The 14,679-nt window shown below is 46.4% G+C and overlaps 3 protein-coding genes across 3 annotated transcripts; 1 reads left to right on the top strand and 2 right to left on the bottom strand.

Annotated features, from left to right (window-relative positions):
* Nucleotides 1-65: 65 nt before the first annotated feature.
* LOC120642556 lies at nucleotides 66-2,756 on the bottom strand. Its single transcript, XM_039919137.1, has 3 exons — nucleotides 2,193-2,756; nucleotides 1,893-1,916; nucleotides 66-728 (listed from the first exon to the last, which is right to left on the bottom strand). Exons 1-3 carry the CDS (start codon nucleotides 2,425-2,427, stop codon nucleotides 412-414), a joined length of 576 nt encoding a protein of 191 aa, XP_039775071.1. The 5' UTR covers nucleotides 2,428-2,756; the 3' UTR covers nucleotides 66-411.
* A 417-nt stretch (nucleotides 2,757-3,173) lies between these two features.
* LOC120642394 (gamma-tubulin complex component 2-like) lies at nucleotides 3,174-10,010 on the bottom strand. Its single transcript, XM_039918902.1, has 20 exons — nucleotides 9,686-10,010; nucleotides 9,475-9,548; nucleotides 8,708-8,842; nucleotides 8,496-8,627; nucleotides 7,776-7,859; nucleotides 7,604-7,702; nucleotides 7,264-7,355; nucleotides 6,973-7,045; nucleotides 6,683-6,835; nucleotides 6,453-6,569; nucleotides 6,314-6,367; nucleotides 6,031-6,114; nucleotides 5,097-5,171; nucleotides 4,878-5,021; nucleotides 4,668-4,793; nucleotides 4,475-4,582; nucleotides 4,277-4,339; nucleotides 4,093-4,167; nucleotides 3,757-3,950; nucleotides 3,174-3,669 (listed from the first exon to the last, which is right to left on the bottom strand). Exons 2-20 carry the CDS (start codon nucleotides 9,544-9,546, stop codon nucleotides 3,543-3,545), a joined length of 2,007 nt encoding a protein of 668 aa, XP_039774836.1. The 5' UTR covers nucleotides 9,547-9,548; nucleotides 9,686-10,010; the 3' UTR covers nucleotides 3,174-3,542.
* Nucleotides 10,011-12,575: 2,565 nt separating this feature from the next.
* Nucleotides 12,576-14,583, top strand: LOC120642444 (BTB/POZ domain-containing protein At2g24240-like). Its single transcript, XM_039918967.1, has one exon. It carries the CDS (start codon nucleotides 13,006-13,008, stop codon nucleotides 14,338-14,340), a length of 1,335 nt encoding a protein of 444 aa, XP_039774901.1. The 5' UTR covers nucleotides 12,576-13,005; the 3' UTR covers nucleotides 14,341-14,583.
* The last annotated feature ends 96 nt before the right edge of the window (nucleotides 14,584-14,679 follow it).

Genomic DNA, 14,679 nt, shown 5'->3' with positions numbered 1-14,679 from the left:
AAACACAACTGTTTCCTGAAGGTACTGCCATGTTCCGTTACCCAGAAATAAACTTACCTCCAGAATTGATTCTACAGCTCAGCCTTCAAATGTGTACATTTCCGTATCGACATTTGAATTGAATGTCTACAACAGTTAGGTCTCCACAACCACAAACACTGAATTCAATGTCTCCAACAGCACTATCAGAAACTTCAAAATATCTAGACAGGTGTATACTAGTTACATTTGTAGGGAAGCTGGAACTACATTGTTGGGACTCAAAAACTGGCAACTGAGATTACGTAGACAGAATTACAAGTGGATCCGTACAATTAACTGCGCTCGGTTTGGCTGCAAGATGTGACACTTGCAACTACCAGAAATAATTTTACCTGAAGAAGAGAAACCGATGCAGAACTAGTCAAGCTATCACATGCTTGAGGCTCGAGACTCTTGCCAACCTAGTTGCCGAGCTCGTTGTTCCCACAGCGCCGTGAGTTTTTTCTCCTTTGAAATTGCTGCCTCAGACTGCTCCCGAGCTTCCTCGCAGGTATCTGTGGCTGCATTACACTTCTCTGCCTCTCGCTGGTATTGAGTAGCCTGTCTTTTCGCTTCAACAAGAGTGGCATTCATGTGATGGCTGTGCTCCTCGGCTACAACCTGCTGGAGCTTGAGTTCCTCATTGAGGAGATCTACAAATTGTTTCTCCATTTCTTTAGCAAGCTCAGGGTCATTTTTTCCACAATCTGCAGTGTTCAATCCGAGTATCAGTTTTTCTAATCCAATGAACAAAAAACCAATATCAAGATCAGGAAATTGTTGACTGAAAAGAAAAGGTAAAAGGATATAGGAAACAAATAAACAATGCGAACAGATATTTCCTTATTCCCCCTTTTGGAAGTTTTAGTTTGTTATGAGAGATACGAAGCACAACAACTCATTGTGCAGCAAGGTGAGAAAGATTTGGGTTATCTTGATGAAGTATATGTACCATCCAACTGAGAAGTATGTCAGTGAAAGAATCATATGCAGATGCAGACCTCAAAGCTCTGGTTACATGCTTTGCATGTACTTATTAGACTACATTACAAAATAAATTATGATCTCCCATGTCTGGAAAGAGCAGGAAGCAATACAAGCTATGTTGCAAAATGCATCTCACTGGAGTGCCTCAACAGTGAGAAAATCAAGTTAGTTAGAATAATACTCACTGGGTTTCTGTGCATGCGATGAAATTTCATGCATGTTAAACACATACTAATGGCTATAGCATTATTAGTTTTCACCTGTACTATACTGTTAGGGACTTAGGGTATAGCTAACAGCTTAATGCCTCAGCCTTATAAATTCTAAAAAAGGATGCTAGGATGTTTTTTCTTTTCTTTTCTTTTTTTTTGGGAGGGGGGGGGGGGGGGGTGGGGGGGGAGAGAATGATGCTAGGATGCTTGTAAGAAGCCAAATAGCCTATAGTAGGTCATTCAGTTGGACCTATGAGTAATTCTCTAATATTTGATGCCAAAGTACGAAAGCCAAGCCTTCTAGAAATTGCAGCATTGTTTCATAAGCTATCTATCTGATGTTCACGCGGGAAGTATTTGACTTTTTTTAGGCAATGTACTAAAATTGACATGAAACAATCTTAATGATAAGAAAAATCGTTTCTGTACATTTTGATAAGAGTGAAGCATAACCAAAGTACAGAAACTATATGAAGGAATAGTGACTGAACTATATGAAGGAATATAAAACTCCTCTGCAGACTGATTTGTTCAGTCCAGGAAACAGAGTGAAGTGAATCGCCATATGTTCCATCATTCTTCGGTCAAACAACCACTATGCTCAACTAGCAACGAAGAATACTGAAAATTCATGAACCCCAACTGAACAGACCGTGAAGGACAGACCCTAACCTGTTGTTGAGAAGTTGGCAAGCCCTGCAAAAGTAGGAAAACGCAAAATCCAGTCAGTAATTCGGACATAGACGCAAACTGAAAGATTTAATGGTAGAACTAGCAACTCGAATCAGCTTATTTGTGTTCATACGCATGTGTCACTCGTATCATATGCAACCGCGTCCGTTTGATGTCACAGGTACCGGCACAAACACCGATTTTTGTATGTAACGAGTTACGGGTTAGCATACGTGCCGACACAGATCAGAGGGCGACAGCGGCGAGATCTGAGAAGAGGGATGGGGATGGACAGCTCACCTGGGGCGATGGACTTGAGGGAGAGGGGCGCCGGGCAGTCGCAGCTGCAAGGCGGGCACGCGGGGGCCGACGACGCCGCCGCAAAGGAGGAGGGCGAGGCGGAGAACCCCTTCTTGTAGCGCCAGTAGAAGGCGGGGCCGGAGACCCCGAGCGCGGAGGCCACGGCCAGGATGACCAGGCACCACCGCCCGAGAGCCGCCGCCGTCGCCGCGCGGCGCCCCCCGCCGCCCACCATCGGGCCCTCCTCAGCCGCGGACGCGAGCGCGCTCGGGTAATGCGCGGGTCGGGGGAGATCGCCGCGCTCCCGTCTCGTGGCCTGCCCCGCCGAACGTGTGTCCCGGCGCGCGGCGCGTGAGTCAGTGACCCGTGGGCGTGGCCGCGTGCGATTTCACCTTGTTGTTTTGGCCGGGCCGCTGGGGTGCGGCGGCGGTGGTGGCGGCTGTGGTGGGGTTGGGGGTCGCCGGGTGGTGAGAGGAACACTGGAGGAGAAGGCAGTGGGGTGGGTGGGGGAGTGTCAAGTGTGGGAAGCGAGCTAACTGCGGCTGCGGGTGGGCGAGCGGGGTCGGTGGCTGGCTCGGTGCGGGTGGTGGCGCGGGACGGCGGGAAAGATGGCTGGGCTGGTAGACTGTAGATGCGGAGTTATGGAGAGGATTTCCGGCAAAGCCGCGAGGCTGGTGGGCACGGGAGTGATCTTGCCACTAGCGTGCTGGTCCGTGTGGAGATGGACCCAACCCAACATTTATTTTGAAAAAAAAAGAACCCAGCCCAAACATTTCACCCGCGGATGGGTCCGGCCTCTGGCAGTGCTTGATTTGCTAGGTAGCTTTCCCCCTTTTTTAAAAATAATCACTATTTATTTTCAAAAAAAATCACTAGACACTTTTCTGTGCCACGTCTGACGGCTCGAATCGTATGTGTGCAAGTAGAAGCCATTCTACAGTTAGCGGTCACCGTCACATTCGATATCAATCGAATCGAAGATTAATAATCACACGTGGAATGAGCCTCGACTAAGTAAAATATATCAATTCAAGCTTACACGCCGACCAACATGTCTGTCGCCTACAATGCACATGATACATGGCCAAGACATCGCACATGGCAATCTTCAGACACGAGCCGCACCGGCAATGCTGAATCACAGCTGATAAACACGCCAAGACAATCAAACAGCTGACACGCCCGCACCAACAAAGGCACCATCCGTGGCTCACTAGAATACTAGATCCTACTGGCCTATCTATAATCTATCACAAGTACATGCACAGATCTTGATCGGGCCGGGCAGTGCCACCCTGGAGGGTAATGACCTTGTACCGAGTCCAATGAGCACGGTCCGCATCAGGCAATTCATTGGTCCATTCGGACACCAAGGATGCACTGCGCGAGATGGGTCAGGTACGGCTCCGCGTGTGAACTGTTGCTCAGTGTGGGAGCAAGGCTCTGGAGCTCTGAATTGAACGCCGCTTCGAATTTCCTGCGACAGACCAACGTGATGTTATAGGATTCAGAAGTGGAATTCTCATCTCAACACCATCCGATAGGCAGAGATGCAGATACATACAGGATTGACTCTGACATGACGACATTCTCTGATGCCAGTTTCAGCTGCTGGTCTCTGTCCTGCGATATATTTGTCCTTGACTTTGACTTCCCGGCCTTCGATGTATTCTCGGAGTTGGCAACTTCGATGGATGGCATCAAGAGCTGGATGGAAGTGGCATATTGAAGGCATAAAGCTTTCAGCTTCTCAACTTTCTGCACATCCAAAAGATGAGATAATAAAGATTGGTTCATTCAGAGCTCTTGAATGTTATATGAACTAAGGAAAGGCTATCGACCAAAAGTTACTGTTTTATCTCCTTTTCTTTTGGTTTTAAGAAAAAGCAAAAGGACATACCACAAGGAGTTCAGGCGACAACAGCAAGCATTCTTTTAGACACTTCTGGAGAAACAAATCATGGATCTGGATGACCTGCAAGTAGTATTAACATCAAAGGTAATGTACTCATCAGCGTTAGCATTGCAAATTAATTCAATTGTAAAATAACTAAAAAATCCAATTGTAAAATTTCTGTTGAAACCTCATCTATGCTCCTTGCAGTTTGAAGGCGATCATGCATTGAATGCCAATTTGGTTCAAGAACCTGGGGGCCAAAATATATGTTGTTTTAGCATGTACCCAACATTTATGGTATACCTCAAACATTAGATAATACATGGTGACATGTATGATTTAGCATGACCAAAAGAATAGTTTAGCATGGAGATATGCATACTACCTCAAATGTTAGATAATGCAGAAGGCTATTTACAAACTTGAGCATGCTGCGACAGAGAATTGATGACCGTAAAATTGGCGTCCCTAGAATCTTGACAGAACGGAATACCTATTCAAGAGTTAATATCTGGTCAATATTGGCATAAACAAAATAATTTAACTGACTCTACAGGATAAAAAGAGTTAATTCATACTTGTTGTATTTGCCATGCTGCACATAGCTGACGACTAACATGCTTGCAGTGGAACAATACACGAAAGATCAATTGGTATTTTGTCAAAGCCTTCCTTGAAATTACAAGAGATAGTGGCCACTGGACCTGCAGCGTACGACAAGGTATATCATTTCTGCATCGCAAGACAAACGCAAATGAGGAAGGTTTAAAACGAACTGCAAACAAAACCTTATTGCTAAGGCAGAATGTTTCCAAACCCGTGATGCTTAATTGCATCAACTGATCAACATCTGCTGCAATAAGCTTATCTGCAGGGCAAGCACAATCCAAGTCTTTCAGAGTGGCCAGTTTCTTAAGGAGAGAACTTCGTTCCTGTTGAACACAGATGTAAATAAATATGAGAATAGAAAACACAGTATAGCATGACCAGACCTAGATAATATTTACCACACAGCAAATTAATTCTTCATGAGTTGGATCAGAAGAAGCCGCCGTACTCCGCAAAGCAATGTCAAGCAGAGACTGCCATGTAAAATCAACATAGAAAGCACAATGCAAAGCAAAAGGTCAGTCAGCTTTTCCATAACCAGAATTGCCAAAAATCTGTTTTTGCTATGGCAAGAAATATTGCTTGGGGGGGCGGGGGGGGGGGGGGGGGGGGGGCAACATATCGGTATAATTTGCTTGTCAACAAAGAGAATTCAATATGTATGTTCCACAAAATATTCACTACTCATAACTCATGTGTGCACTAATAAGTATTTGCTAAACATTAACACAAACCAAAGCAAAAATAAAAAAAATTAACAAGAAAAACTGAATGATTTAGCGTACACAAGCCATCGAGGCATCGTGCAATAGGGTTAAGAATTTTGGGATACTAAGGGAACCTAGAAAAAGCGACGAGACGTACAAGGATTGTATTGAGGATTGGGGTCACGTGTGCATTTTGAAGAAAAGGAAAGGTAGACGCTCAATAGTCCTGGTGAGGACCATGTAACAACAACAACAACAACAACATAGCCTTTTTTCCCAAGCAAGTTGGTGAGGACCATGTAAATAAAAAAAATCATTTTGGTCAATCTGCACCAAAATTACGACATGTATTAATGTTGTGATAAGCATTAGCTTGTTAGTGTACATGTAAACTTGATGTGGATCCTGATTTTCTAGAGTTAGTTATGAGGTTAATTGTGCTCTGCAACTTGTATAAACTTGTACACAGCTGCATTGGATCAATTGCCTTTTTAAAACAGAGGTAAAAGGTAAAGTTTTTGCTGCATCGTTGAGGGGGGCCACAGCCCCTGCTGGCCCCCAATTGGCTCCGCCACTGGTAGTGGCAGTATGGCACAAACAAACAAACAACATATACAAGACAAACCTGAAGTTTTTCAGCAGATATTTCCTCTGGTTTCTTCATAAGCTCCTCTCGAGCAATATCCATAAAATGGACCAAAAAGTCACCCTGTAAACTAGAGAAAACAGATAAGATAAATAGTGCAAGGAAAACCAACATGTGTGGTCAAAATTAGATTGGAAAACATGATATTCATTATTAAGGACAACGTAAAGAACTAACTCATAATTTCATATAACATGTATTTTTAATAGACTCTGTACAACTTATGCCAAAGCACATATATATAGTAATAACAGAAAAATACTTGGTCAAGGAGTAGATAGCGCTTCAGGGAACGCAGTTTCCCAATGAGATCATACTGCACATTTAATGTGATGAAATTAGTAGCCTATTCTTAAAAATGAACAAAGTGTAACCATAGGTTTACTATAATTGGTGATTACCTTATCTTTCATCAGAGTCAACAATTCACCACTTGCAAAATCATATGCAGATTTGATACATTCAAGATATTGGTGATTTGAACCAAAGCTCATAAGCTTAGAATTTTCTAAGGAAACCTGAATAAAACATTCAAAACAATTGTGTTATTGTAAGTCATATATAAATACATACTACTAACATGCTCTCATTTAATGACTTGAGTTCAGGAAAAAAAATGAATCATGTATACCTGAACATTGTGTCCACATTCTCTCATAACATTAAGATACTTTCCTGTTGTCAGAATCATTGCGGCAACATTAGTAAGGAAACTGGGAATTCCTTCTTTTAAGCTGTATCGTTGCTGCCAATATTTGGCATCATAATCTTGAGTGAGGCTCTCCTAGAGAAACCAAAAAGAAAGGAAATCAAACAAGCACCTGGATAAAATATGAAGAAACTAGGCTCGATATGTTAGGCTTAATGCGATGCAGACACCAGTATGATAAGGTCGAAAGATTTATAGAAGTATAAAGGTACCTTCTGCAGAGATTTGTTTTCAGCAATGAAGAATTCACCATAAGGATCATCAATAACTCCCTCATACACCCACCTAATATGAAAAGAACTATAAGATGCAGCTATTGTAAAAAAAGCAAGCAAGTTAACTGAACATTTATTTTCTATCTAAACATTAGCACCCTAAACAAGACAAGCCAGAACTTAAAAGATGTGTATTGCATTCAATTTAAATGTGAGAGCTTGGAAATTATTGAAAAGGTGCATCGCTCCTAGGACCAACAAGGAAAGAAGCTATGAACAATCATGAACCTTTCTAGCATCCTGAGGTATGCTGCACTTGCATATTCTGTCATCTTCTCCAGTAAAGACCGGACAGCACTATCACCACCCATCGCCTTTGCCTGAGTTCAAGGATATGATAGATGCATTAAATGTTTAAAAAAGTAATTGTGTGAATCATGGAGAATTAAGCTATTAGAAAAATGTGAAATAAGGAACAAGTCCTATCAAAGAAAATTACTTTATCTATAAGAAAACAAGCTGGCCAGGTCCATTTAGCTTAGATTTACACTAGGCAGACAGGAAGGGAAGGAGGGATGAAAGGAACAGTGTGTAACCTCAAGGACATAAATTCCATTTGAAAGAGTACCTGGCTTTGAAGTAGATTAAGAGTTGCAGAACCACTGGTATTGTTGAAAGTAGCCTTCTCCACTAGAACTACCAATGCATTCAACGAACTCATCATCCTCTGCCAAATAGCAAACATAACTTTTAATGCTAAAACCACAAACCAAAGGCAAATGCAGCAAAAGAAAACCCACCTGACAAAAGAACCATAATCCCTGAACAGAAAGCCTTCCAAGGCGGAACTGGTGCTCCAGTTGAGCAACCATCGCCTGATAATCCTGATCATAGGGGGTTTTTTTTCAGAAGAAAGAAAAACGAACGCTAATGACTTTGTGAAAAGTGCAAAACTTACAGAAAAAACACTAATATAGCAACACTGGCATAGACCTTCCCTGAGGACAATATATAGTGACTTAAGAAAGTCAATGTCTTATCAATGGAATTATCTCAGCGACAATACTACTTATGAAAAAAAAAATCCATGACAGAATAGAACAACTGAAGTCTATCACATGGTAAAGCTATTTTCACATTCTTTCTGGTTTTATCGCACAGGAAAAAGCTTGCAATCACATACAGCAAACTACAGTTCTAAAGGGTCCATGTCAGAATAGAACAACTGAACTCTATCACATGATACAGTAATTTTCATATTCTTTCTGGTTTTGTCGCACAGAAGAAAGCTTGCAATCCCATAGAACACACTACAGTTCAAAAGGGTGCTTGAATGCTCTCTAAAAAAGTGACAATCACGAATGTTAAAAGTAGATTGAGGGCTTGATTTGCATCCACTCAAGGTTGTCCTAGACTCCTACCAAGAGTAGAAGAATACTACTTCAACATGTAAACAACTTAGCCATCACGAGAGCATAGAAGCACTATTCAAATATTCTTTATACAAATAGGGGTTGTACCAGTAGGAATGCTCTTAGAGCTGCAGCCAGAGCATGGTTGACCAGACCATTCTTGAAATGTGACCTTGACTCCACAAATTGTCTTACCAGCACATAATCCTCACACAAAGGGAATATTCTACGAGTTAATTCCTGCAAAAGCAATATCATTAAATGCCAACCAAATCCTTTTCTGTATGTCTGATCCAATAGGATGTACACTTAGGGCTTACCTGGAGGGCAAGGTCCATTGAAGAATCAATCTGGAAGACAACAGGGCCCTCCTTTCCATGAACTATCTTAATAGAAATATATCGTCCCTCAATACCCACCAGAGCTGATAGCAAATCATCTATAACCAAAAGTTCCTGCAGTTATAGCAGCAACTTGTGTAAACTTTACATTTTACAGTTGTTCTGTGAAAGCTACATAAGTTCAGCTATTTGCAACAACAGTTAAAAAAAATCCACAGAATAGCAGAAAGTTGGTTATTTAGTTAGATGTTTTACAATGTCAGATTTAGACCAACATTTTGCCAACTGGCACCAACTGACCGACCCTTGGGCTCCAAATGCCAATTCACATTAATAGGATTAACATTCAACCAAAAATCAAATTGGTGTAACATGAACTGCGTCTCAAACTACTGGTAGACCCACACGCAATGACTACTTGGCTCAAAACATTGAAGCAAAGTCTAATCAAGCATGATTACACAATTAAAACAGACGTAATCTGCTTAGCTCTGGGAGGTCAACAATCTAAAAAAAAAAGGTACCCCAATGGCATTCTCAGTACAACAGCAACAAATACAAAATAAGATCAACAACAATTCACATGTACAAGTTAATAACAGCAAATCCACCCTAGCTGTCTCCAAAACATCGAGCTCAAATTCAAAGCTCATGACCGGAGCCTAAACCCTAGCCCCAGTTGGCCAGTTCACTAAAACAATGTCACTTGAAGCTCGATTACGACTGTTGAACCACACTCCGCTTACCTGCACCGAAACTGCGTACGATCCGATGACACTTCCGGTGCAGGCGCCAGGGGCGGAACCAGTATAGGACATAGCTGTTGCAAAAAGATCGAATTTAGTAGGTAAAATCATGGTCAGATCCGAATGCAGAAAGGCAGATACCATATGTTAGGGGTTTGGGTGTTTGATTTCGCGCAGCAGGATGGGAATGGAGGGGAATAGGCAGGCATACCCCTGTCGGATGTCCGTCGCCGGCGAACGCCCGTCGCTAGACGAACAACGGGCAGCGCAACTCGCACTGTCGCCGCCGCTAGGAAAGGAAGACCGAGGCCGAGAAAAAGAACGGAGAAGTCGTGGGAAGGGAGGGTGCTGTCGCACCCAGGCCTGGTCGCACCAGCCGGACTCGAGCTGCAGCTGGGCTGGAGAGCGTGGAGGGCGGCGCACGGATGCTGGGGGAGCGAAGGGAGGAAGATGGGTCGCGGTGCCGAAGGAGCGGGCCTTGTTGCCGTGTGGGTGTGTTGCCTGTCAAAGGAGAAGGCACACTACTGCTCCGCCGCAGCAGGAAACTCGGTGAATCTTGCCCCCTTTTTTGGAGTTTTTTTTAGAGTTTAGATCACATTTCGTGAAAGGTCTATATGCCTATATGCTGCCTGTAGAACGAAAATTTGAATGATGCCTATACGCTCTTTCGAGTTTTGACACGGCTAAGTTGTGCGGATGTTTCTACTTTTATTAGGAGAACGCTGAGTGGTTGCAGATCAGACCCTCAATCTACTCTTCCGTTTAAAAACGTGATAGAATTAAAAGAATTTAAAAATAGTTGAATCATGCGCTTGAGTTTATTCTTTTTTGAGTTGCAGGTGTTCTTGTTGAGATAATCCGTTGATAAGACACCAACATTCATAAGTAACTATTAGTTGATAAGACACTAACATTCATAAGTAACTATTATTATTGTCAGGAATTGTCTATGTCAGTATAACTGTATTGGAGTTTATCAGTAAATTTTAGAGAGATGGTCTACATCAGCATAGCCATATTGGTTCTTATCAGTAATTTTGCATTTTGCAAGTGACCGAGCAGTGGAAGGGGGTCAAAAACAGGAGTGGTGAATGGGGAGGCGAAAGTAGAGAGCGAGAGGAAAAGCAATAAAATTGCAACAATTTGTACCACATATCTAACTATTTGTTTTCGTACTTTGAAATATGAAAGTGGTGTGTGAATATTTTTCATATCAAAGAGTATGTTTTTATATTTTTTTCAAAATAGAGTCCTATACATCCCCAGTCATATGAGATGGCTTAAATCTGTGCACACGGGGATTCAAACCATGGTTGCTATCTCCACTCTATATAGTGAGCTAGGCAATCAAGCTAGAGTTCACTTACAAAGAGTATGTCTTTATTGCTTTATGTAATTTATAAATATTTTATATGCTGAAAATTGATGCTCATCAATTGAAGCGGTGATTGAGTATGGATATATTCTTAAAAAATAAATATTTGATTATACTTAACTGAATTTCCACACGACTCGTGAAGCTTGGTCTGAATGTAAATACATTTGCAAGAATTTTGTATTCAACGATAAACTATTTTATCTGTAGCAACGCACAGTTATGAACCTAATAGACTCGTCTTTGTGTTTGAAGGAAATAAAATCCATATGTAAGTGTCGCAAAACAGACAAAAAGAAGAGCTTGTGTGCTGCTGCTCTGTACTGGTACGCTGTTCTTTCACAAAGGACCGAGTCCGTTTTTGGTCCAGCCATGCCCGGTTTCTGTGTAAGGCCGTGGCCGCCTGGCATTGGCGAGGTGTTCGTTGCCAATTGCATCATGAATCCACCGAAGTATCCTGAAGAAGAGGAGTGGCGCCGTGGAATCGTGCTCACCACTTTCCTCACCGCCCCCCGCGGCTGCCATTCCTGCCGGAATGCCGTCGCACTGGCAACCGCAGCCAGAAGGCAGCGCACAACAGAACAGCGGCGCCGGTGCGGCCGCCGCGACGTCTCCATCCACGAACCCCACGCAGGAGCGGCCGACCGAGCAGGGAGGTGGAAAAAGGAGGCAGAGACACGGGCACGGGACACGGTGTTCAGGTCAGCTGCCTGCCGCGCGCTTTCTTCAAAAAAAATGCCGCGCGAAACGAAGCCGGGAAGATTCGGCCGGCGCGGCGGCGCCGATGATTGGAGAGGGCAGGCTGACTTCCGGTCGGAGGCCGACGGCGGGGGGCGTGCGCGATGCTGGTGGGGACGTGAACTGAAGTCAGGGGGTGTTGAGTTAGTGAAATTTTTTAGATCAAAGGTCACATCGATTGTTTGATCAGATGTCAGGAGGGCTTTTCGGACACTAATTAAAAAACTAATTTCAGAACTCACTTGGAAATCACGAGACGAATCTTTTGGGGCCTTTAACCGCGTCATTAGCACATGTGGGTTATTGTAGCACTTATGGCTAATCATGTCCTAATTAGACTTAAAAGATTCGTCTCGTCATGTACATCCAAACTATGTAATTAGTTTTGTTATTTAAATACATTTAGTGCTTCATACTGTGTGTGAGTCTGCGTGCCCGTCAGTCGGTGGCCACGTTCGGGCGGTTGCACGGTTGCAGCTAACAGGCCGGCCATCCTGCCTCCCACGTCAATCGTGGCGGACTCTGATCCGCCATGACGACCTGACGAGCTCCCGGCCCTCCTTGTCCCTCGCGATGGTCGTTGCCTGGGCAGAAAGATTACAAAGGCTGTGTTTAGATCCGCGAAAAACGAGTAGGAAAGATTACATAGGGCAATGTAGTATATTGTAGCACTTTTTGTTTGTTTGTGGTAAATATTGTCCTATTATAGGCTAACTAGGCTCAAAAAATTCGTCTCGCAACGTACATCAAAACTATGTAATTAATTTTTTTTATTTACTACATTTAGTACTCTATGTATGTGTCATTTGCTATATTTAATATTTCGATGTGATTTGGATGTGATGGAAAGTTTGAAAATTTTGGAAAAATAGGAGGGAAGTGAACACAGCCAAAACGTCACCGAAATTTAGGCGCTGAATTTTTGTCTCTAGGCAAGGCACTACGATGACCCGCCCCCGTCCCCAGCCGTTGCGGTGGCGGCCGGGGACTTTGTCCTCCCAATCAAGCGCCGTCTTCACGTCAAAGCGACACCGCCCCACCACCACCTTCGCCTGCTAACTGCCCGTCCCCACCCGCCTCCTCCCGTCCTCCGTCTCCTCTCTCCCCTCGCCCCCCGCCTCTGCGCTGCCGTTGCGCCATAAATCTAGGCCGAGGCAGCGATCATCCAACCTACTCGCTCGCCCGCGACCTCGTACAGAGGCGGGTAGTGGTGATTGGGCCAATCCGCCGCCCCCCGAACTGCCAGGTACGTACAGCGCAGCAGAGGAGGCAGCCCGGCGATTCGATCCCCACCGGATTCGCAGCGGAATCCTCCGGCGATTAGCGCCGGGTCGATCGGAGATTGGGAGTCGGATGCCGCGCCAAGCTGGGACGGTGTAAAGAATTACTAAAGACCGGTTCTTTGGCAAGCGCCGGCGATGGCGGGCGGCGGGCGCGTGCGGTTCAACGTGGGCGGGCAGGTGTTCGAGACGACCACCACCACGCTCGCCAACGCCGGCCGGGACTCCATGCTCGGCGCGCTGCTCGACTCCTCCTGGAACGTCTCCTCCGCGGGCGGCGGCGGGGTGGCCGAGTACTTCATCGACCGCAACCCGGCGTGCTTCGCGGTGCTGCTGGACCTGCTCCGCACAGGCAGCCTGCACGTGCCGCCGCACCTCCCGGAGAAGCTGCTCTACCGCGAGGCGCTCTACTACGGCCTCCTCGACCACGTCCGCGCCGCGCGGTGGGGCGCCTTCGACGGGGACCGCCTCCGCCTCGCCGCGTCCGTGCCCGGGCGCGCGCCGGGGGACGGCACGGCCATCCGCGCCGCGCCCGACGGCGGGTGCTGCGTCGCGCACGGCGGCGCCGTGCGCGTGTACAACTGGATGCTCGACGAGCGCCGCCCGGTCTCGCTCGACCACTCCCAGGTCAACGACGCGGCCTACCTCGACGCCGGCACGCTCCTGATCGCGGCCCGCGAGCGGCTCGGCAGGTGCGACGGCGGCATGGCCGCGTTCTCCGCCGCCTCCGGCGAGCTCCGGCACCGCTTCCGCGTCGCGCACGACCGGCAGGTCAAGTCCTTCACCGCCGGCGCCCTGGCGTTCGACCAGGACTCGAGCCTCTTCGCCAGCTGCAAGGGCCGGCTCAACGAGTACGGCATCGGCGTCTGGGACCGCGCCACCGGCGAGCAGGCCGACTTCTTCTACGAGCCCCCCGGCTGCGCCCTGGGCGACGCGGACAAGCTCCAGTGGCTGGACGCCACCAACGCGCTGATGGTGGCCACGCTGTTCCCCAAGGCCGACAACTGTTTCATCGGCCTGCTGGACTTCCGGGCCAAGAACGTGGCCTGGTCCTGGTCCGACGCCGGCGCGGCCGCGTCGCTCGACGACAAGCGCGTGCTCCACGCCATCGCCATGGAGGACGAGCGCTCCGTCTGCGTGATCAACCAGTACGACGACCTCGGGTTCCTGGACCTCCGGAGCGGCGCCGGCGGCGTGCGCTGGAGCTCCCGCAGCAAGCTGATGAACCGGAAGGTGCCCGGCGAGGAGAGCTGCTACCCGAAGCTCGCCACGCACGGCGGGCAGCTCTTCTCGTCGATGAACGACAGCATCTCCGTGTTCAGCGGGCCCGAGTACGTGCTGACGTCGACGCTCCGGCGGAGCCACGGCGGCGCCATCTGCGACTTCTCGATCGGCGGCGACCGGCTCTTCGCCCTGCACAACGAGGAGAACGTGTTCGACGTCTGGGAGACGCCGCCGCCGCCGATCATCTGATCGCCCGTGGTGGACTACGGCGTCCGCTTGTTTGCTGTGTACCTGAGTACTTGTGACTTGATCTGTACCGTACCGTTCGTCCTTGCACTGCAACTTACAAGTTCAAGTGCGTAATTAACACAGGGAACAAATACTCAGAACTGTTCCTGCATACTAAGCACATTGTAACTATTGATCTTAGAGAAAAATGGTCGAGGCTGTTCCTAATAACACAAAAAATAGATGAATAATCCACTGCTTTCTGATTCCTATACTTCTGTAGTTGTAGCAAGTGTCAGATGTTGTGTCGAAATCATCACATGTGGATTCCGCCACGAGAGATGTCGGTTCATGTGAGCC

This window comes from Panicum virgatum, chromosome 7K (assembly GCF_016808335.1).
Source record: "Panicum virgatum strain AP13 chromosome 7K, P.virgatum_v5, whole genome shotgun sequence".
Lineage (NCBI taxonomy): Eukaryota > Viridiplantae > Streptophyta > Magnoliopsida > Poales > Poaceae > Panicum > Panicum virgatum.
The sequence above is the reverse complement of the archived record's forward strand: the minus strand, read 5'-3'. Positions and strand labels throughout refer to the sequence as shown.